Below are 24,668 nucleotides of genomic sequence, written 5' to 3'. Positions count from 1 at the left end.
CTTAGGATGTTATATGAAGTTTGGAAGTCCCTAAAGTATTTGAAGATTTTTCTGTTTCAGCTAGAACACCTTCATTATAAGCAATATAAATTGCCTTGGCTAATTGGAGCAAAAAGGGTATTTTTCCTGGGAGAATATGGTGCAGTTCAGAAGACTCAAGAGAAGCTAGAGAACTAGATTTTGAGCGGGTGAGGAAGCTAATGGAAGCCAAAAAGCAGGAATTTGACATCAGTCTTGCCCTGGCTGCCTGACGATTCTGTTTCTTCTATATTGAAATATTTAGCTCAACACGCACAGTCCCGCGGAGAATTTGGATTGAGAGCTATTTGTTGCTTGAGAGTAGGAAGAGGAAGGATCTTGAGCAAGGTTCCCCCAGAGACACATTGACTCCCTTAGTGGAGAAGCCAGCACCTGGCTGAGCAAAACTGCTTTGCAGCCACAGTTAGTACTTAGGAGGAGAAAGTTCTCAGACTCGTGGAAAGACACCAAGATTACTGAACTGAAAGGCCCCTTGCCCATCTGCTAGGGGCTTTTTAACCTCAGCACCACTAACACTTGGGGTAGCATAATTTTTTGTTGTGGAGAACTGTCTTGTGCATTGTAGTATGTTTAACAGCTTCCTGATCTCTACCAAGTAGACGCTAGTGGAGTGCGCTCTCTCCCCTCCCCATATTCCCAGAATGGGGATGGGGGGATCATCCCAGGCTGAGAAACGTGGGGCGGGCTTTTATCTGGAGATCTTCTGAATGGTTGGTCTTAGGCAACCATTCCCTCAAGGACTTGGTTGGCCTTGAGGCAGATTCAATTTAGTACTTGAGATCCACTGGGCTTCCTGAGTAGATCCTGTATTCTTGTTTCCACAAAATATTTTAACAATCATTTTAACATGAAAATTTCTCAGCATCTTCAAGTTTAGGTAAGACGTACCTCTTCAGTGGTCTAGACACTCAAATGTGAATGTATGAATAGATGGCTGAATAATTACATGAATTCAAAAGAGAGAAAGATATAAATAATTTCATTCTCTCTGCACAGTGGCTGCAGTAGTTGTCTCTCCTAGCTCTACACCAACCCAATGTCCATTTTTCCTTTGTGATTTCTTTGGAGGAACCACTTCCTCCTCTTCCACAGATCACGCAGCCATGCTGCAACTGCAAAACCAGGCCCCACCCTGCTAGTAAAGAAGCCCAAGACCCCTGTTTTGTTTTTTTTTCTTACATTGTCATTGTCCCTAGCAGTGTGTCACTGAAGTTCAATCAGTTAGAATTTTACTCTAGTGGTCTGAGTGCTAAAGGGGCAAAGGATGGAAAAGGGAGGAAAAAGAGGAGTGGATAATTGTGGAAGGTTGGCTTCCAAAGGGGTTTAGAAAGCATCTGCTCTGTTCTCCTCACTGCCTTGAAGAGGCAGGGAGGGTCATCTACACGAGCTGACTTTCCTAAAGTTGCTCTATAAAGAAAGAGTGCAGCTGACAGGATCTTTGGAGAAGAAGAAAGAGAGACAAAAGGAGAGAGAAAGAAGAGGGGAGGGAACCCAGGCAAGAAGGACGAGAAGGGGCTGCTCATGAAAGGCAGTGGTGTGTCCACCCACTCCTGACCAGGTCTGTAGTTTGACCGCCAGGCTGTGGGGTTCTGTAGGAAGTGAATCTCTTGGGGCCTGAACAACCAACCCACTGATGTTTCTTTAATTATGTCCTTTGGAAATATGTGAGGCTGGACTTCTGGGCAATAGTGTCCCCTTTAAAGCAACTACCACTATGATTACTGCTACTTGTTACTAAGCTCTACGTTCTTTGGGCTGTTAGGCTATTGCATATTCTCATTCATTGATTCCTCCCAGAAGGCCTATGAGATAGGTGATAAAACTGTCCCTGCTTTATAGATGAAAATATTGAGGTTCAGAGATGTTATCTTGCACAAGGGCAGAAACGCAATTTGAACCAAGGTCTGACTGACTGGAAGGCCTCTGACTGCAGACAGTGGGGGTGTTCCAGACTAGAACCTCCTAGCTCCAGGCCCTAGTCAAATGGAGGAGAGAATGTGAGCGTTCTTCACATCCTACTCCAGCTCGGACCTATTCAGATCTCCACACTTTCAGTTTTTCAGCAGGACTTAACTTTTTGAACCTGATTTTGATCTGGCATTAGAAATACAGAGCTGTCTCCCAATGAAACCACCCCACTCTCCATCTGGTGAATTAATGTGCTTTTCATCTCCTCCTCCCTCCCTTGGCCTATGGGTCAGCAGGCTACTTGATAGCACCTTGGCCAGAGAATCAATGGATAAGGAAAGGAAAAGGAGGAAAACTTAGCTCAACTCTTGTTATCTGAGGCGGCAGCTGAAACCAATGCCCACAAAGGGGGTTTTGTATTTCCCATGAATTTAAAATGTCCCTGTCACTCATGCTACCAAATGTCCTGAGTTGGTGATACACAGGAGAATGCAATCATTGTGCAAGCAGGGCAATTTACAAGAAAATACTTCACAGCACACAGTTATGTAGGCAAAACTCACCCACAAGATGCTAATTACTCAGGTGTTCCTTCGTGGCCCTTGCCTTGGTTGGGGCTAAGGGGAAGAGAGGAGCTGCTGAAAGCCCAAGACATTCAGGAGGTCCAGTCACTTCCCAACTCGCTCTGTGGGTCCAAGTCATGCCCCCAGTATCATTGTGGGTCCAAGTCATGCCCCCCACTTCCTCTGTGCTTCCTGCTTCCTCATTCACCACCCTAGGCTGGGTTGTTTGTTTGTTTTTAATTCTGTTAGTCATTTCTAGTCCTGGTCAGGGAACATACAAGCTTAGTTTTAAAATTGATGTGTCTGTATGTCAGAAAAGTTCTGATAAGTTATAAGCAGCGACTGAGCCGATACTGGCCTCTGACAAGCTTGCTCATCGGAGGATGTTTTCCGGTGGTCTTGACCATGGAGCTTTGGAGAAGAAGGAAGCCATTCTCATCACAGGAGTAATAGGTGTCTTTTCCAAACCTACGTCTTCTTTTCTTTTCTCTTTTCTTCTTTATGTGTCTTTTCTTTTTCTCTTCATTTCCTTTTTATGCCTCCCACACAGAAGGAGGGGAGCCACTGTTGTGTGAGAAAACACTGTATCTGCTTGCGACACTGAGGTGCAGTGAAGCTGGAGGTGCAGTGAAGCTTTGCTTGCAAGCGGAGGGGCCATCTATTCTGGCTGAGGGGTGATCCTATTTTACTTCTGAGGTCGAAAGTGAAACAAGAAGATGAAGTTTCTTAATTCTGATTTAACTTTTTTTTCTCAAGTTTATTTTCACTCTCTTCTCTCCTACTTCTCTCCATTTTCTAAAGATTTTTTTTGGGGGGGGTGTTTATTATTATTTTCAATTTCAAACAAATGTAGAAAGGAGACTATAGTGAACTCTCATACACTGGGAAAATTTAAAACTGGCAAAAGGAGGGAAGTAAATGAAATTAAATAACAAACACAGATTCTCACCTTTGCCTTCCTGCTAATAAAAACATCTCAGTTACACACTGACATATGAGTTAACAAGGCTTTCATCTTTGGGGGCTCTATCTCTGGCCCACACGCTGGCCCCTAAAACCTGTTGTGCAAGTTTCTGCCTTGCCACAGGGATTCATGAACATACAAAGGCCTTGGATAGAAGGCAGATGAAACAGGAGATTTTAGTAACACCTCACAAACGGGTTATCAGAAAAACCAGCAGACCCACGGGGTTGGTGACATCTGGGAGAGCTGCAGTTAGGCCCACAGGAGGGAATATAGGAAAGGTAAAGACCAGAGACAACATTCTCATTCACCAGCCAGGGCATAACATCAGTGTACCTAGCAAAGGAGACAGACTCATCAGCGGTCTAGGCTGGACCAGAGCTTCCCACACTTTAACATGCTCACATACCACCTGGGGAACTTAGTAAGACTCAGGTTCTGAGTCAGCTCAGGGAAGTGGGGCTGAAAACCTCCATTTCTAACAAGCTCCCAGGCAGAGGCAGCTTTATGGGCTGCAATCACTGCTGTCACACAAGGTCCTGTGTGCAGAAGAGCCATGAGCTTGGTTTCTTGCTTTATTGTCACCTTATTGAAATACTGAATGGTTTTACATTTGAACTTGTGTTTTGTAAGTGGAGTCTGATGGGACAACACAGTCTGCATGAGAATGGAGGAGCAGATGCAGTGCAGTGCCCCCTGCCTCCTGCTGTTCATTTGCACACAGTGTTTGAGATGCCCCATGGGTACAAAGTTATGGTGGGAGTTCATCAAGTCTTAAAGCAAGTTCAGGGTAATGTGTTATGTCTCTGACTTAGGAAGGTTGAGGGCACTGCTAGCCTTGGACCCAGAACTTGCCATGAACACAGAAGAAAGGAAATGATGTTCTAAGGAATACGAATAAACAAGAAACCTTCTCATATCCATTCTGTATCAGTTCTCTCTATTAGACTACCACTTGTGCTGAAAATGATGCCGTAGACAGGAAATGAAAGTTTTGTTCCTTCCTTATTCATCAGGAAACAGAAGGTAGAGATTGTTGGTAGAATGTGTGCTTATAAGAAGTGAAATAAAAATGATTGAGTTGCTTTGTTCAGTGTTTCCACTGTTCCAGTAAGAACAAAATACATTATGTGTCAAAATACAAATTGTGTAATTTTGATGATTCCACATGAGTTAAATTTACATTTCCACTTAAAACTGGCATTGCATAATAAAAAGATTCATGGTAAATCATGCCAGTAATTTAAAATTTTATTTTTTTAATTTAGTATGAATAGCAAATATGAAATACCACAATAAGTTGAGAGGCTGTGGAGGGGAAAAAAGGTTATATTTAATACCTTCGGTGGAACTTTTTTCTGCTTTTTTAGATTTTATTTATTTATTTTTAGAGCAAGAGGAAGGGAGGGAGAATGAGAGAAACATTGATGAGTGAGAGGTACAATGATCCGCCACACACTCTCAACGAGGACTTGGTCTGTAACCCAGGTATGTGCCCTGACTGGGAATCGACCTGGCAACCTTCTAGTTTGAAGCTCAGCACTCAGTCCACTAAGCTGCACCAGCCAGGGCCTTCTTTCTGCTTTGTGAACAATGGGCCAACATTTTTCCGTACTGGGCCACACAAATTATAGAGCTGAATTATCTACTCCTAGATGATGCTAATGTTCCTGATTCACAGTCCCCATTGGGAGAAGTGAGAGTTTTGAAGCCAGACAGAGCTGGGCTCCTCTGCAGACTCTACCACCTGCTGGTTGTTTTTGTGATCTTAGGGATTCTTGAAAGGAATATGTCAAAGAAAGATGAAGCATTATCTTTACAGCTTATCATTAACCATCAGTGTAACTCGGTATGTGATATTTTGCTCACCTACTTTAGTTCCCTTATCTATTCAGTGTGGATGAGAATTCCTCCCAGGCAGGAATTTAAAAGTGACCCCCTTCCTCTGAACTCCTTTTGCCCTCCGCAGGCCCTAGAGCTTGCCGAGGGTCCGTTCCTCCTCTGCTGTAGTTGTGGTTGACCTTTTTGTCCCTCTGCTCAGAGGTAAACTCTTTGAGAACTGGGTTGTGTCGTGCCTCTCTCCTGAAGGCATGCCCGCACAGCCACCCTCCACCACAGCGTTCGCATTACCGTAATGTAGACATTTGACATCGAATGAATATAAATTATCTGCTTCAACCAAGGAGAGGAAAACAGACAAAAAAATAATGACACTTGTCATCATCAAGATGCTGCACAGTCCCTCCAGATTCCTGACGTTTGTACCACTATTAACATCTCCCTTCTCTTTTTCCTATTCAAATCATACTTATCCTGCAAAGGTTGGCTATGTGAATTTGGGGGGCTTCTAGAGTATCTGATCCTGGGCTGTTAAAAATCATCCTTTTGTGGAGAGTGGCCAGTGAACCTTGTCAGCTTGAGGTGTTTCTCACTGGCTTTGCTTTTAGGCTACCAGAGGCCACTGAGTGGGGTGGGTGGGGTAAGGAGGACATGGTGAGGGAGGCGCCCTCAGGCTGGGTATCAACGGTTGCACAGGCTGAGGAAAGCATCTCTACCATGGGGTTGCATTTACTTCAGATCCCAAGTAGGGTGAGGAGCACATCTGTGGCGGAAGGTGGACAGCCCTGTGTGCAGTGGCAGAGCCTGAGGGGAGTGAGAAGGCCGGCAGTACTGGGTAGAGGACAGGGGTAGCTATGGAAGATTGGGTACATGCAGGGGGACTGACCAAATAACAAATGTGCTGAGGATAATGGGAGCAAGATTTCTCACCATTGGAGAAGAAAAATATAAATGTTAAAAGAGAAATAGAATGAATCTTGTCACTTGGGGTTGGAATGGGAAATACCAATATGAACTGATGGATCTCAATATAGATGGATAAAGAAGTAAATATAGATGTAAATAAGTGTGTGTATTTTCCCTAGCTCTGCCCCTAAGAGGTCCTTAGAGTAATGGCACCCTAGTTAGTGATGAACACTCTAATCTGACTTCCAGATATTATTCTTTATTAAGGGGGACAAGGGCTTTTTGAGGAAATGGGTGATTACAAAGGCTTGGGAAAATACAAGATGAGCCTGGGACCCTGGAATATCTATGTCAGAGAGTAAAAAGGTGCTTGAAGATGGATGGGACACGTCAAAGAACACAGAAGCCAGATTGAAGGGACTCCCACTGGCCAGATGAGGCAATTTGAGAGTCAAAATAAATAATCATACAGATTAAAACTTACTGAACAATATAGGACCCTCATCATGAGTTTGTTTTGATATAAATGAATTCATTGAAAGTTTGATGAGCAACAGTATATTTACATATATTCAAAATACCTCCCAACAAAATACTGATAATTACAAGAGGGGAAAATGTACCTTTGCAGTGAGAAAGCCTTGTAGACATCATTTGAATTAAATGTTCAAAGTGAACATCACCAAGATGCAATTTGAGTAACACAAATCAGTTCTGGGATATTGTTGCTCAAGTTGGATAAACGGAATCCAACCCACAAACACATATCCAGGGACATTTTACAGAATAACTGTGAGTAATCTTTGTAAGTGTCAGTTTTATGAAAGTCAAGGGAAGGCTGGAGACTTGTTCCAGATTGCTGGAGACTAAAGGAGACTAGAGAGACATGACATTGAAGTGCCATGTGAGATTCTGAACTGGATCCTTTTGCTCTAAAGAACATTTATTGGGACAATAGCTGAAACATAACTGGCATCTCTGGATTAGATGGTAGTAATGTTTCAAAGTTCATATCCTAGTTTTGATAGTTGTATTTGATGAGGAGAAGAAAGAATGTCCTTGTTTGTAGGAAATACACTAAATAATTGAGGGTGATAAGGTATTATGCAGACAACTTAATTTTAAGTGTTTCAGGAAAAGCTATTTCTCCAACTGTTCTTGCAAGTTTGAGAATGTTTCCAAGTAAAAAGTTAAAACCACAGGCAAACTGAGCAAAGATCAGAAACAGAGAACTTGGAAGGAACTAGGGGAGGAGAAAGGCAGAGAATGGAGTAAGAAGCTATTATCTGAAAGAAGAGGAGGAAAGATGAAAGAGAATCAGTCTGTTCAGAAGAGGAGCTTGAGAGGAAATGAGATGCTGACAAATTAAAGGTGAACTTGGTAATGGATTTGGAGAAGTTGGCAAGTTAACAGAGAAAAGGTTTGGTGAGTGGGAAGATGAAGAAAAGAATAGGGTGGAGAAGAGAGCTAGTGTTCATTGATGGCCTTCTGTGTATTGTCCTTGGCTAGGCATTTAAATCCTGTTTAACTTTTACATAAACAAGTAAGATGAAAATTTTATCCACATTTAATAAATGGATAAACTAAGGCTCAAAGAAGTTAAGTAACTAGCTCAAAGTAATATAGCTGGTGAGCAGAACCAGGATTTAAATGCCCATGTGTGTGATTTCAGTGACAATGGGACAGTAAAGAAATGGTGCCATCAGGTCAGGGAAGGGAGAGAATTAATCCCCCTTGCTCCCTGAGATTGGAGGGGGCTGAGAGAATGAGTGAAAAAGGGACGGTGAGGGTTTGGAGGCTGGGACTGAGGTAAGGACTTGAATGATCTGAAGAAATGTGTTGTTGAAGTCAAAGGGAAATGGCAGAAAAAGCAAAGGAGGGGAAACATTGAGAAATACCATCATTTTCAGGTGAGAGGTCAAACAAGAATTGATTGGCAGAGGGCTTAGGGGACACAGTAGGCCAACTTCTCAAATGGCATCCAATGGTCCCCACCTCCTCGTGTTCACACCCTGGGGGGATCCTCTCCCCTTGAGTCCGGATCTAGTGACTTATTTCTAACCAAAAGAATATGGCAAACTTGCCAGGATGTCACTTCTGTGACTAGGTCACCCTAAAACTGGAACTTCCATTGTACTAGCAGACTTCGTCTTGCTGGTTTCAGTAAAACAAGCTGCCACGTTGGACCGGCCCATGAGTTAAAGAACTAGGACAGCCTCCATCTAAAAGCTGGTGGGAAACGAGGCCGTCAGCCCAATGACCTGTCAAAGTTGCCAACAAATATGTGAAGGAACTTGGAAGTAGATTCTGTCCCAGTTGAACCTTGATGGAGTCTTACAGGAGACTCGGGGCCACACTGCTTGCAGCCTGTGAGAGACCTTGAAGTGGAGGACCCAGCCAAGTTATTTCTGGATTTCAAATCCTCAGCAACTGGAGAATAAATGTGTGTTGTTTTAGACCACTGAGTTCTGGGACACAGTCCATCTTCGTTATTCAAGGATTGCGTACTTGCAAATTCACCTGCTCACCAACATTTCTTTGTGACGCCCAATACTCACTGCACTTTCATGGTCACTATGGACATGCACAGAGCAGTGAAAACTTTTGAGTTGCTTGATGCACACATTCCTGGATGAGGTGGAACAAGTCAAAGTTCTGCCTTCTTGATTCAACTCTCATATTGTAAACACGTGTCCTTTTCATGGCCCATTTAATGCCATGTTTTGTTGTTGTGGTGGTGGTTTTTAAAATTTGTGTTGGTGATTTCACTGTTTAAAATGATCCCCAAGCATAGCGCTGAAGTGTGTTTCTAGTGTTCCAAAACACAAGAAGGCTGTGATGTGCTTTGTGGAGAAAATATATATATTAGATAAACTTCACTCAGGCATGAGTTATATTCAGGCTGTTGGCTGTGAATTCAATGCTAATGAATCAACAACATATTTTTGATAAGGTGTATTTGAACAGAAACACACATAAAGCAAAGTTGTGTATTGATCAGTTCATGGATATGATGTGACCAGAGGCTGGCAGGAACCTGACCCTGTATTTCCTTTGGGAGCAATGGTGCAGTGTTCACTCATTCAGTGTTCTCAGTGACTTTCTAAGACACAACTACCTTGAATACTGAGAATCAGCTGTAAGTTGTTATGTGGCACTACAATAGACAGCAAATATGGGGGAAACGGGAATTTCAGTTCTCAAATCTTAGGAAAAGTATTTGTGACATGATCAAGTATCAGCGATACAGGTCTCTCACTAGGGGAAGGTTAGAGAGGTAGTAGATAACAGTTATTAATGAGTGTCTGTTATATAAGTATCATTAGGTTATGTATTAAATATTAATAATTTTGCCTGGCTAAAGTGAGTTATTTTGGGTGAATGTGAGTGAAACTCTCTAGGAAATTTGGCCTCACAAAGCAATCTCTTTGCTCTACATGGTCCCCAGCTGTGTGAGGATTGATGCGTCAAAAGGCACCAACTTAATTAAAAGCTCCATGACTACACAGGGTGATGTAACCCAAGGCAGGCTTCTGGCAGCTGCAGCCCAGGGAGGTGGCCAACCCAGGGGAGGCTGTCATCAGGAAAAGCCCCCTGGGGACCCAAAGTGTCCTCACACAGCTTTTCCATAATCTATGGCTGAAACTTCTGGCATCTATGGCTGACAGTTTAAGGGATCGTAGTTTTATTTACTTTTAACTTGAGCCCATAATTTTTTAAATTTTGTTCTTTAATTAGTCTCCCAGCTTCATGTTGAATTCCTGCTCCTACCTTTACCCCTTGCACTCACTCTAATGACTGTGCTAAAGTCCTTAAACATGGATGGGTTTCATATAATATGTAGTATTATGTGTGCAGAATTAGCAGTTACAAAAATGGCACTATGCCAAAAATAGTGAGTTCTTTCTTACTTTTTCCACTCTACCCTGTGATTTAGGTGTTTCCATATGAATGCATAATTTGTCGCTTCTAAGAGCTGCGTAATATACCATAGTGTGTATCTACCACATCTTACACATATTTTCTCCTAGTGCTGGACACTCAGCCTGCCTCCAATTCCCATTACCCCAGTGACATAAAGGAGCAGAATGAATGTCACAGTCCACCTTGTAGTATCACACCCTTCATTTGCCTGTAATTACTCCTCTTGTCCATCTTCCCTTCACTGGGACAGTGTGAGTTCACCAGAACTCATTCCTAGATCATGAGAACACGCAGTGTTTCACTTTCTGTAGAGCCACTTCTCATTTGGTTACTCCAGGTTCTCAGAAGCAGATTGGTTTAAAAAAACTCCACAATGGTAATTCCCGAATGCTTTTGCCTGAAGGTTGTAAAAGTTAAAAAATAACACTAAAAATAAAATGTTACTTAATATAAATGTATTTTCATTGTAAATGTAAAATGTATTTTAATTTTAAAATAAATGTATGCCATGAAAAAAGCAAGGAATAGAGAGAGGAGCTGACAAAATCCAATAACCATGAAACCTGAAGACACTTCCAATGTGAGAAATTGCTCATCCAGAGGGTAAACACACATTCTGAAAGCTTGTCATTGAGGCAAAGAAGACAAAAATAAAAAGAATAAAATTTGGGTAATAAGAATACCAAAATTTATACTATCCTCAAGTACCAAGTGACAGCCTACAATGGTATCCAGATAAGGTAGCCGCAAAGTGAAGCTTGAGAAAGATTCTCACTGAGTCAAAGAAGAGAAAGCCACTTGTGGAATTGATTTTTATTTTGTAATTATACAGATACTATATATATATATATATAGTGTTGCTACATATTTTTATATTAAACCACACTATTTAAGAATAATTTATTTCTTTATTTACCCAAAATCTAATAGATACTTTACTCTGATAATTCAACAGATGGTAGAAAATCTTTAAACATATAAAAGATTAATCTGTGCACACATAAATGTGTCTAAGGGAGCAAACTACTGAGGCTTTGCGATTTAGATGAGTGTTGCAGACATAGTACCATAAATGAGATCTTAGTAACACAAAGGCTTAAAGTAGTGACTTCCTCACACATCTTGGAGTATGTCTTAGAAGATAACCCCATAAAACATTGTATGGCTTCAATAGGAACTTCAGGATTTTCTTCCACACTCAGCTATTGCCCTCACTCCTTGACCATATCTTCTGGGCAGAGTTTTTGTTCTTTCTCTTAATCAAGGAGCTAAGCAAAGAGCTGTTGCCACTATGGAAAAACAACACTTTTGCCCCAATAACCCTTTGGTTCCCTTAACTACAAATCTACAGAAAAAGTGCAAAACAGTTCTCAGAAGTCAGAACCAAAGCAAGAATGCTCAGAATGCAAGACTTAGACAGCTGATGGTGTGAGAGTTTCTATCTGCCTACCTATCTGCTTAGGGATTATTTTTCCAGGAGTTTTCTAGGATTCTATTTATTTGGATTGAATTTACCTGGTGGCTTTTCTCTAGCACATGCAATTAAATTAATTTGCCTTTTTAGATAATAAAATAGCAAATGCCTAACTATCAGAGTGGTTCTACAGCCCATAGGACAGCCCAAATAAAATCATTGATTGGGAAAGGTGATTGTAATTTCCATGTAGGAAGGTTAAGCTTCAGACAGAATCCCACATGAGTAGTCTTCCATGCCAAGTCTGGACAAGTTCAAAGAAAATGTGAATGGTGAGCATGTTGCATGTCTGACTGAATTTAACAAAAGCCCTCTATCAACAGCTCTATGTCCTCGGGCTTCACCATTAAGCTGAACACTGGATTCTTCGTTACTTCCTGTGGCTGTGGGGACTGTGTAATTCATCTTCCAAAATGGGACACGACCGAGCAGCAGGAAGCATCATTAATAGTTATGTCAGGGCAACAGCAGTCAATGGGTGAACAAACCGGAATATTGGGTCACCATACTTAGGTCAGCACTAAGATGGGCTTCCAAAGGTGGAGCTGGGCTGTGAGAGAAGGCATGCTCTAGGGCTTTTCTATTAGACAAACCAGATGTTATGAGGCAGAACACCCAAAAGAACACAGCTCAGTGATGCTCAGCTGAAAGGGACCAAGAGGGAACATAGATAACTATGGCTGATGGAGGAGAGAGAGCCGGCCCGTGTGTACAAGGCCTGTCCGGAAGGCGGGTGGGAGACCAACATGAAGCAAATGAGGTCAGTGAAATGCAGTCACCTGTATGTCTACTTCAGAGCATTTCAAAGCTTATGCTCAGAGTACTATGGAAAGCTCTCCTGGATGTAGTTCCCACCCACTTTCCACTTTATTTTTGCTACCTAATTAGTAATAGGAGATAGTAGAGACCAACAATAGTACCCAGAGTAAGGTCAGGATTTCAACCACGCCTGTCAACAGCCAAAAACCTCGATGGCAGGCTTCCCTGGGGGTCATGGAAATGCCATCTTTTTCGTCAGGCCATGCATTTTTCTGCCTAACTTTATTTTTGAAGACTAAATTAGTTTGCAGACTTAACATGTGCATTCTGTTAGAGAAATGACTATCTACACAGACACAGGAAAGTGAGGCAAAGGATGTGTGTGCCAGAGCAGGGCTCAGCACCCTTTTCTATGAAGATTGTAATGTTTGCAGCTGTGTAGGCCACATGGTCTGTGGCAACTACTCAACTCTGTTATAGTAGGAAAGTGGCCACAGAAAGTTTATAAATAATTTTTGTGGCTGTGTTTTAGTAAAACTTTATTAATGAACAATGAACGTTGAATGATTTTCATGTGTCATGAAATATTAAAAACAATTTTTTCAATCCAAAGGGAGGAAAGCAGTCCTCACCAGGCCAGATGAAAGGAGGCGGGGCTACACTTGGCTGTGGTTTGCCATCCCCTCTGCTAGAGGCCCACAGAGTTGAAACCACGTTGGTGTTTCAAAGGGCATGTGAAAATCGCAAAGGGATATTTTGCAAATGATAGTACATACTCATATTTAATTTTAAACCTGTGATCAGATTAGAGTGTTTTAAAGCAGATTACTTTTTATAAGGCATGTGAGAGAGAAATTCAGGTAAGTGATTGTTACCAAATAATTTTTAAGTGGGTCACCTTACCCTCGAGTCCTTGGCACTTAAAGTAAAACATCTTGAATTAAGTTTATGATCTGAAGCACAGCTACCAAAAATATGGATGAAGATCCTAAAGTTTCTCAAAATAGAGGTCTTCAATATTTGTGGGAGAAATGATTTTTTAAAAAGAAACTACTGTGTTTTGCTAAGTATAATGCGTACTTTGTTGCCAAAATTTTTGAGGGGAAAAAAAAGGATATGCATTACACATGAAATGTATTATATCTTTTCTTGTGTTTTGTAATTATTCATTAAATAAAATTTCTTGTACCATAATATGTTCAAAATAAATGCTAAAATTCCTTTATAATATAAAATGCAAGTATCTAAATATAAATAAATAATTGAATTTAAAAAAATTAAAACAAAAGACTTTTTTCCTGAAAGTTTGGGCCAAAAACGTGGTGTACATTATACACAGCAAAATACAGCAATTCACAGACATGATGCCCAATTTGTTTACTAAAATAAAATAGCTGTGAACTAGAAAGCCTGGCTTTCCTTTTAGAAGTTAGAGACCATTCATTCCCATGGACAGAAACCAAGTGGGCACTTAGCTGATGATGGTTTAACTTGTGTCTGGTGTATGGCTGTGTTAAGCAAGTTTAGGATTTTAAAAGTGGGCTGACATGGGGACAAGTTTTCCAGGGAGAGATGAGCCTTGTGTATGTTAAACCTACAATGATCACCAGGGAGAGTCCCAGCTAATCTATGGAAGCAATTCCACTTATAATTAATAGCCAATCGAAGTTATCTTATTGATCAATATCAGTCTAAGAGACAAAATACCACTGCACCAAAGGGTAACAAAATATGGAAATGGAAGGTCCTACTTTCTTGCTAAGGTTCAACTAAAATCTTTGAGGCACATAATTGGCAAAATAGGAAAATACACACCACTTCATAAAATACGTTCAGAGTAAACAGATTCCCTTACTGCTTTCCCCCTTAGAAATTTAGAGTGGCACCAGGTAGTGCAAAGTGGAAAAAAGTACGAGCAGCCCTGTCTCTTTCAGGCAGACAGGTTTCAACAGAACCATGGAGCAGAAAAGCATCCTCTTCTCCCAGCCACGAACACTTAGGGCTTTTCTTTCAGTTTCAGGTCAATACTTGAAGGAAGAAAAGGAAGGGAAAAAAACGAGAAAATGAGTAAGAAACATTCAGTAATGACTGGGGGTGGTATATGTTTACTTTTTTTTCTCTCAAAGGACTTACTGAACATAAATCGTGCAAGTTTCTTATACTAGGAAATTTTGGTGAAACACAATCTTCCCCTACTTGGCAAGGCTTCCTCTAAAATACAGAATCTGTTTATTTTTACAAAACTGTTTCTGGAAGCATTTTACGCCTTTTAAAATGATCTAAGGAGGCAAAAGACTGTGTTAAGCCTTGTTCCTTAAGTAGATTACTATAAAGAATATTATTGCTTCTTGGAAATAAAGGATTTACCAATTTTTAGTGAACGACCTTTCCTTCTGGAGTGAAAAAATGATCTGCCTGAAGTAATGTCCAATTAGTGCTAAATAGTAAGAAAGTATGAACAATGAAACAATAGTGGCAAAACAAAGAAAGAATCAAACAAAAAACCCCAAATTTTCTATTACCAAAGGATTTTCCTGAAAGGATTTAGCCTACTTTAATGAGATGAATTATTTTTTTTTTAAGATTTTATTTATTTATCTTTAGAGAGGAAGGGAAGGAGAGAGGGAGAGAAATATCAATGTATGGTTGCTTCTCGTAGGTCTCCTGCTGGGAGCTGGCCTGCAACCCAGGCATGTGCCCTGACTGGGAATTGAACTATGATCCTCTGGTTCCCAGGCCCACTCTCAATCCACTGAGCTACACCAGCCAGGGTGAGATGAATTCTTATAACCTAAAAAGATCTTGTTTTCAAGAATGTCTAGTGAGTTCCCAATATCTAGGTAGTAAGTCTAAAATGTCCTTGGGCCACTTGCGTCCCTCTTTTGCCTTTTAGCGAACACATCACGACTTCCTGATATCTACCAGAGAAGAGAACTACATTCATTGAACACTCAGAGGAGGCAGCGTAGCCATGAAAAAAGAAAAACTGCATTTGTTGAAAAGGGCAATTGGGAAGTATCTGCAGATTTCCCTTGGATTTGCTTTCCAGAGGCAGAGTGCAAAGGTTACTTTCCTGATGGAACACGCAGTTGCTGAGCAGTGCTCATTGTTGTAGCTTTGCCAATAAAGCCATCAGTAGCCCACGCTGCTTGCTCGTCTGGTTTACAGTAGTAAAATGTCTTTCCTTGGAAACACCCTCAGCAAACCCATCCCTTATTAGCTCTGGGGCCTTGGCCCAGTTACCTACCTTCTCTAAGTTTCCATGTCTGTATCGGTAGAATAGAACAGTCATCTCTCTCATAGCTTGCTTAAGGATTAAGTGTAAAGTGTTTTCAATTGTATATAGAGAACATAGTAAATGTCCATTAGTAGTAGTAGTAGTACTAGTAGTAGAGAATAGTAGTGGTAGCTTGGTGTCTTTGAAACAGGAAAATCATCTGTTGGCTTAATTAATCATAATCTTGTGTCTTTTCAGACCTGGGTATGTTAACTGCCAGGAAAGGTCAGGTGATCATGGATATTGATCTCTTTTTTACGCCCTCAAGGACCTGACTTGTTTTCTTATCTAGAGAGTTTTACCACGTAGCTGACCTCTTTTTATCCATGACCCCTACATCTTTCTATGTCTTTTAAAAAACAGGGCCTCCATGTTTTTTAATCTAGATCTTGTTTTTGCTTCTAAGCTAATGCTTCCCAGCTGCAGTTACTCCCAGAAGCCTGTAGTGACTTGGATTTGATGACTGGAATTTTATTCTTTCTTACATAGTGATGGTTCCGTTCCTCTCACAGACCAAGAAAATATGTATTAAACCAAAATTCGGGGCACACACTGTCTGTAGAGTGTGGCTGTGGGTCAGAATATTTGACGTCATCTTGGAAAGTTTAAAGTGCACTTTGTTTCACCATCTAGACCCCAGATAAAAATCTAAAAAAGAAAAAAGCCCAAACACCACACTCTATGATGCCCCCTTTCAAACACCTAATTTTTCATACTGACTTTTTTGTAAACCTTCTAGGGTTTAATTTATCCCTTCAGCGTTGGATAAACAAAAAACTGAAACATTGAGACCAATTTCCCCAATTTATAAAAGAAGCAAGAGACAGTCAAAAGGGAATGATTTTTAAGTAAATACAGGAAACCACACTGAAGGGTAACCTTTGAGACAACCGTTTTCTTGTGGAGCTAATGAAGCAACCAACAACGCTACTGATTTAAGTGTCCCCAAACACAATCACATATGTTTTTTTTGTACGGAGAAACATAAAAAGTCATGTTGCAAGTTTTAGGACACGTCTGAATAAATTAAATCAAACCTAAAAGTGAGGGAGGAAAGTACCTAGGGCTACTTTGAGAAATGGTATGCTTTTTAGGAAAAAAAATGTCCTTTTAATCAGAACTGAAATATGAAAAGAGTATTCCTGACCTTTGGCGAGTCGGCTTGGTATAACCAAGTTTCCAGGGAGACTAGCAATCTTATGACAATTTTACTATAGGCTACTTTGGCTTCTAACATGTTTAGTGAGGTTCCTTACAACCTGTTTGATAATATTGTTTAATAATGAATAAAAACTCTGTGTTTTAGGTAGGAAGAGGGGGAAGATAGGCATAACCTTCCCTTCGCTCTCTGGGAAAATGAGAGGCCACTGCAGAATCAGGACACATTTTGTTTTATTTGTGGTCTCATCGAGCTTCTCAGAAGAGCCTTTGCCCATTCTGCAGTTTAACCATTTAATACAAGAAGGCGTAAAATGCTCCCACACAGGAACCAAAAGGAAAATAAAGCCCCTTATCCTAATACTCAAGAAAGGCTGATATCCAGGGCTGGAAATCAGTAGAAAAAATTCTTAGCCATTCTTGCCCCTCATCCCGGATCTCATCATCTGCACCGGGATCATGTGCTGGGTAAGGCTTGGGCAGGAAAGGGGTGAAAAAGGGGAAGTATGGAGGATATGTTCTAAGAAGTGGGAAGTAACTTCTCACTTCCATTTGCAGCAGCCATTCCACCCCCCATGTCCAGCCCTGGAACAAACCCCAACAAGAAGCAGTGCTAGGCTCTCTCCCCAACCCGAAGGGGCCTGTATACAAATGAGGAACAAAACAGACAAGGTAGACAAAGGAATGGGTAAGCCTGCAGATGTGGCAGCCATAGGCCACACAGCTCATTGACTGTGGGTGCAGGACTCTGCTCTAGGGGGCGCTGTTTTGCTGAGAAAGGAAAGATTTGCAAAAAGAATGATGGTGGACTAAGGGACCTAGGGAGTTTTGCTTTGCAGAATTTCTGTGTGATAATTTCCTTGAAGCAACTGGCTTCATCTGAAAGCGGTGGGACAAGTATAACCTTCGGAAAGAAAATTATCTGATTTCAAAGGTACTCTGACAGCCTTTGTTCTTTGTGCACTTTTGAGTTGGGACCTTTTCTCTGGAGTTTTTGTGCATAAACTTCTTTAAACTGTAAGGTCACCATGGCAACTGCAGAGATATTGCACTGTGATTTTCCAACTTCCCTGCTGACCTCGAAGGAAAGGAGGGCTACAGAGAACAAACTGTAACAATAGCTGACACATTTATATCCGATGTTTGCCCCTCCTTCTGGATTCCTGGAAAGAAGGGCAATGTGAAATTCTCCACGACTCAGACAAACCAGGTTAGGCGCTCTAACCAGGTGGCCAGGTTCTCTCTGCAAGCACCCTGGTAACCACAGTTTATTCCCTGACACTGACTTGGCCAATGGCGCACTCTTTTCTTGGGCGCCTAATTTTGTCCTCTCTAGCCTTTCATTAGACCAGAGGTTGCACATTCCCGCACTCAGAGCACCTCCCTCTGATTGCAGAACTGCTGTCACTGGGACTGCACTCCACACTCATACCCCAGCTCTGGGCCATTTTTACAACTGTGAAACGCTAGGCTGGTCAGACAATCTCTCTATGCTGCTCTTTCCTTACATATGAAATGTACCCCAAAGGGGTACATTCATCCTGAGAATAAAAATCAGTTAGTACGTGTGACGTCTTTACAGAGCCTGACGTAGGGTAAGAACTCAGTACGTGTTTGATTTCTGTCTCTCACAGGATGGGACTAGATGGACTAGATCTTTCCTCCAGCCCCATCCAGACTCAACTGCTTCTTGGAATTTTCAAAACAAAACATCCATTACGGATGTTTCTGTCCTATCCATCCATTACGTTCAAACGGAAGTCCCAACTTTCACTAATTAAAAGAGATGATGTTAATTCAGAAAGCAGACTTGCATTCCTCTTGCCCACATGTTCTGGTGTCTGGTTCTAAATTAATTTTCTGCTAATATTTGGATTGGAAGAATAGAATGCCAAGTGAAAACACAGTTGTCTGTGAGGAATTTAAGGGTGATCAGTGAGACAGTGTTAAGCTGGCACAGTTCATTGGAAGTTTCTAATTTCAGGAACAAAGAACATAAAAGCTGAACATCTGAACGAGGTTTACCCAATCCTCAATACAACTCTTTCTCTCAGAGCTGAGCCATACAATACTGCAGGAAACCACATAGCTGTTATGACGGTGAATTCTTACTCTTTCTCCATAGAAGTCAGTTCTGGATCATTGTAAAGGCAGCTAGTTCTGAGTGCATGGAAAAAAACAGGAAGCAGTGAACATCTTCTCCACTGTTACCACATTGTAAGCGCAATAGATTTGGGTATTTTCAACTGTGTAATGCCGTCCCGTTGCTAACACTGAACAAATCCACACCTGCGTTGATGTGAGATTAAGCTGTGATCCTTTTACCATCAGTTTGGAAATACAGTAATTGCCCATCACTGGGAAATGCAAAAAGAAGCTCTGCAGCACCAGCCACCTCCGGTGGCCCTTCTGACCTTGTCACATTGTCTCTGATGCTTTCCATCTATCTTATTCCAGAAACATCTTGCAAATGTTTACCTATAACTCAAATAGTGTAATATTTTATATACAAAGAACAATCCCTCTCAAGCAGCCTAATGTTATTTACTATAAATACAGTTAACTTTCACGAGAATGAGGATTTTCCAAGACACGACAAGGAAAAATGCCAGTGTCAGCTTTCCTGGTCACTGTTGCCACAGAAAAATAGTAGGACCCTGATTCCTGTGGAGCTGAGCTGGGTCCGGCAATACAAGTGAGTCCTAACCATAACCAGAACTGAATGTGTCCAGAAAAGAAAAATTTCAGACAAAAGCATGAAATAGAAGTTGTGTTGTGGTGTGTGAATGTGTTTATGCTTTTTTTGGTGTAATATCGGTTGCTTTTGATATTCCATGTTGGTGAGATTCCTTGTTAACAAACTTCAGATTTGCTCTCTTTTAATTTCTGATTAATACTTTCACTTTTCCTCCTCTGTTAAGTCTTTTATGGCTGGCAAACAAACACCAGTTAAAGGGATTCTGTGATCCTTTTTACATGTGAGAATTCCTTTTGTAATGTGGATTTTATAAGTTTACATATGTATTTGCATGAGCTATAGTTATTAACATTAGGTTTTGGGGTTTTTTTTTAAATGGCAGAAGACTGCCCCTCGCTGAGAAGGGCAGAGGGCTTTATCCCCGTCCCCCCGCCCTCGTCTCCGAGGGTCTGGTATTTTTATAGAGTATATTTAGCAATTCTAAATATACTGGACAAGGACAGTCAGGCTAGTGTTGACAGTGCGCTAAGAAAACCTAGCAAAGCTGAACTGGAATCAAGAAAGGGCTATCTTCCAAACCCAGATTTTCTGGTCTTTAACTCTGCACACCCCTTCCAGAGTCAACAGCCACTTGCCACCCACTGAACACTGTCACTCCAAAGGCAGCAGAGGGATTCTTCACCATTTTCAACATAATAATGGCTCCCTATATACAATTTAACCTGAAAAGCGTTTCCTTTTCTGTACAGATCTAACATTTTAAAGAAAAAAAATAAGGCAGACTGAGGAAATCACCTTCTGCAAGTCAATTAGAGGCGGCAGTGGTATGTGTGTAGGGGAGAGGGTGAATGTTTGAAAACATGGAATAAAGCGAAGCAACGGACAAGACGATAGGTAGGTTTTGTTCCCCCAAAGGGTATATGTTTGCCTTTGGTTAGAACCAGCCTGAAGCTTTCTAATAAAGGTCATGGGGAAGGTCAGGGTACATCTATACATCAATAACAAAGAACCTAGATTATCTGGCTTCTACAATCTAACCTTGTATCTACAGTGATCGTATTTTCTGAACCCCAAATCATCAGATATAGTCTGTCTGAGGATTGGGGGGCTGCTTTAGAAGCTGAAAGAAGATGTAGTTAGTGTGCCCAAATGGTAGGACGCAGAGGCATTTCAATAATCAGTGTGGTCAGCAGAGTAAAATTCTTTCTCCTTACACATTTCCAAGTGTGCACATATGTTCAATTCCTCATACAGGTAATGTCACCATCAAAAGGAGAAGGGTCAATTGGAGGAGAATTTGGACAGGTGGCTTAGTGACTAAAGCTGGAGTCAGAGCATAGACCTCCCTAAGACAAATCTAATTATTTTTATTCAGCCAGCTATTTTAAGGAGGCAGCTCTCACAGCGTGGTCCTGAGGCCAGCAGTACCAGCATCACCCAGAGCTTGTTAGGAATACAGCTGCTCAGACCTGCTAGATCAGAAGCCTTGCAGGCGAGGCTCAGGACATGGTGTGTGACCAGTGCTCCAGGTTACTCTGATGCACAGTGAAGTTTGAGAACGACTGGTCTACAGCAACGATCTTAATCTTGTGCACGTTCTTCCATTTATGTAGCAGAAATTTCCTGAGCATCTGCCCTGTACTGGGCACAAGCCTGGTGCTTCTTTTAGGACCGAGATCAAGACTTTTCAGTGCCACCCAAGACCATTTAGAACCTGGGGGGTGGTGTGGGGGTAGGGGGAAGAACAAAATGAAGGGTTTGAGAGAAAGAAAGAGAAAGCTATACAATGAAACCAAATATGATAGCTGTTCTCTATGGTAGCTATGCAGGAAGAGTGAAAGTACTGAAGGGAAGAAGGTCTATTGAAGGAGGCAAGGCTGCATGGTGCTAATGAATACACACGGCAATGTGACTTTCTAATGGGTTTGGCTGGAAAATTATTGATGTCACCTCTCCCCACTTTTGTCTTGAAAACAACTTTTTAATGTCCTAAATGTGTTATTTCTAAGAAGAAAGAATCTTAAAAGAGATTGTTGTTTCTCTCTCTGGGAAATCTCCTGACATAATGCAATTTGAATACTGATGAGTCTCTGAAGGGTTACATGACACCAGCATTTGGTTCCTTGATTCCGCTTGTCTTCCCCCTGCAGCTTCTTGTTTTTAACAGTTGAGTTAGAGGTAAGAAGATTTTGTTAGTGTATAAATTTATATCATTTTGGGTATTGCTAGTCTAAGGGGGTGTCAGTTATCTTAAAAGAAAACTACAAGACAGGAATATTGTGATAGTAAACCAACCTAATGGTAAATTTTCCAAAGCAAAAACTTTTCCTTGAATTTTTAACCCCAAAGATCCACACTATAGGCAAATAATTCTACAGGTTACCTTCAAGAAAAATGGGCCATAGGGGGAAAAACTCTAAATGGACTGTTTTCATGAGGAGTTGCCATTTCACCTTTGCAGAAAAACTTCACTAATGAAGACCTTATTTTCTTCAGAATTTTTAGCTGTTTGCACACTGTCCAGACTTTTTGCTTTTCTGATATCTATTAAAATGGGAACTGGTCATAAAAATTAACAGTGTAAGCAACATTGAAATGGAGAAAAAGCTCAATTCAGCAAACATTCTGAATAGTACTTGTCTCCATGTAGTATATAGTGTCAGAAAAGTTATTTGTAACTTGGAAATTAAAAAAAGGAAATCACTGGATGTTCTTTCAAAGCAGTGCTGAGTCAACTCTCAGCTGGTGGGCTGCTTTACAACTCTGTGGGGCCAGAGGTTAACTTTAGGTTTCTGCTGAGCAGAAGTGCAATAATTTTTGCCCAGCACATAAGGATAACCTAAGGTGGTTTATTCCCCTGTTGAACATTAATCAGTTTTGTATCTAAACCAATGATCTTAGCCTAACATTCCTCTATAAATGGCCCATTGACATCTAGCTTCACAAATGCTCTTTGAACTAGTTTTAATTACTTATTGCTTCCTTCATTAGGTAAACAGTTGAATAAAACCACTGGCATGAATTCATTTTATATTTGCACTAAAGTTGTGATTTTGCCTTTTTGAAAATTATATTTTAACCCTAGTGAGCAATGATTGTTTTCCTCTTTATCCAAATAGCTCAAAAGCTGTTAGTTAAGCAATATTTCCAAAGTCACTAAATAAGATGTTTAAGAAAAATTGGTCCAACGAAAATACTCCAAATTTCCACTTGCGATCATTTGTCTCCACTAGTGGGGTTTTGATGCTTCAACATAACAACCAGATGATTGTTATACAATCCGTGTTATATACATATGCTGTGTGTGTGCCTGTGATGCATTCTTTTACTGTGGTGTGTAAAACTGTATGTACATTAAAAAAAAATTAAACAACACTAACAAAAGCATTCTTCAAGATAACGAAGATCATGGTGGAAATAGACATAGTACAAATAACTGAAATTGCATCTATCCTGGGGCAAAGGGAACTTTTAAAGTACAGCGTTATTATCAGGATGCAAAAGTACCACACCAGGCATGCAGGCTCTCCCAACTCATGCCTGAAATGCAAGCCAACATCACACCAGCTGCAGAATGAAAAACAAGTCTTACTTAGCTGCTTCTGATGCTTCCCTCAGTTCTTCATCCAGTCTGCATGAGCAAAAATTATCAGCGTAGAGAATAAAACAAAAAAAAGCAAGCAGAGCGTGAGACCATCACCCAGCAAAGCAGAGCCAAACATAAGTGGAATGTATGTGTTTTTTAAACCTGTCTCTGGAGCACCAAGGGGCACTCCTTCAATTAAATATGGCGTTATTTCCTCCCATCCAGTGTTTATGTGTGTTTACTTTGCCAATTCCTTCATAAAGGTGAATATAAAAGTTGCAAGGAGATAAAAAACATGCTGGCTGAATAAAGCTGAACACATCCACATCAGTCTGTTGAATACAGTGAAAGTTAGCTTGCAGCCTGGGCCATGTCGGGGATGTATCTGGTTTAGTAGGTTTGGGTTGCAACATAGGTTGACCTCAACAGCTTAACACACAAGACAAAGACAGGAATGGTAGACGCAAGTGACTGATACAATGACCTCTTGCTCTGGAAGCATGTTGAGGTCACCCACGAGTAAGACACTGGTGCACACACACAGAGGGTCCAGCGTGAACTGCAGATCAGGAGATTTTACCTCACACTTCTCTTATAAGATCTCTCTTCATCGTACCTTACGAGATAAAAAATGGATGCAGTGAGAGAAATGAGCCAACAGATGAAAAACATGACAGGTAAATGATTTAAAGAATAGTCAGAACATGAGAGACAAAGCCTACCCGGATAATGACCCAATTGACTTTTGGGAGAAACCTGATTTATATTAGATATAATCAATGATTTAGAATTTCTAATTACAGGAAGCCAATCCTCATTATTTGCAGATTCTGTTTGCAAATTCCCTGCTTGCTACACTTTATTTGTAACCCCCAAATCAATACCTGTGGTATGTTCACGATCACTTGAAGATATTCACAGAGTGGCAAAAAATTTTGAGTCACCTGACATACACTTTCCCAGCTCATGTGGAACAAGGTGAGGCTCTGCCTTCTAGTTTTAACTCTCATGCTATAAACAAGTGTCATTTGTGTGGTCTATTAAGTGGCACATTTTATGGCTTTTTAAAAATTTTAGTTGGTATTTTCCCATTTAAAATGGTTTCCCAAAAATGATAACATGCTGTATAGTGATCCTAAGCACAAGAAGGATGTGGTGTTCTGTGTGGAGAATATGTTTGTTAGATATTCCTTTGTTAGGCACAATTTATGGTGTTGTTGGCCATGAGATCAATAATAATGAACCAACAATTTATATCAAAAAATTATTTTTAAACACAAACACATTAAGCAACGTTATACGTTAACTGGTTGACAAAATGTGTGACCAGAGGCTCGAAGGAACCTCACCTTGTATTTCCTTTAGGAACAGCAGTTTACTATTTGTTATTTGGTATTCTAGAACATCACTGCAGCAAATAACAAGAATTGACTATAATCACTGACTATAAATCTGATCCCAGACTGGGCAACTTTTTCTCCATCCCAGCAGAATACGGGTGTTGGGGTTGGGTGATATCAGATCCTCTGCATGTTACGCAGTAATAGGAAGGAGCTGTGGCTTGTACCCATTT

The 24,668-nt window shown here is 40.8% G+C and overlaps 1 protein-coding gene across 1 annotated transcript in view; it reads right to left on the bottom strand.

Annotated features, from left to right (window-relative positions):
* Positions 1-11,007: 11,007 nt before the first annotated feature.
* PRUNE2 (prune homolog 2 with BCH domain) overlaps positions 11,008-24,668 on the bottom strand; it is a 244,680-nt gene continuing 231,019 nt past the window's right edge. Inside the window, exons 17-20 of the mRNA XM_053656368.1 lie at positions 23,676-23,711; positions 23,102-23,140; positions 18,924-18,971; positions 11,008-14,403 (exon numbers count right to left, since the gene is read on the bottom strand). Coding sequence (XP_053512343.1) covers positions 14,373-14,403; positions 18,924-18,971; positions 23,102-23,140; positions 23,676-23,711 — 154 coding nt within the window. The 3' untranslated portion in view covers positions 11,008-14,372. The remainder of the gene's footprint in view (positions 14,404-18,923; positions 18,972-23,101; positions 23,141-23,675; positions 23,712-24,668) is intronic.

This window comes from Artibeus jamaicensis, unplaced genomic scaffold (assembly GCF_021234435.1).
Source record: "Artibeus jamaicensis isolate MK-2021 breed Jamaican fruit bat unplaced genomic scaffold, CSHL_Jam_final scaffold_1964, whole genome shotgun sequence".
Taxonomy (NCBI): Eukaryota; Metazoa; Chordata; class Mammalia; order Chiroptera; family Phyllostomidae; genus Artibeus; species Artibeus jamaicensis.
Note: the sequence above shows the minus strand (reverse complement) of the source record. Positions and strands in the feature narration are given on the sequence as shown.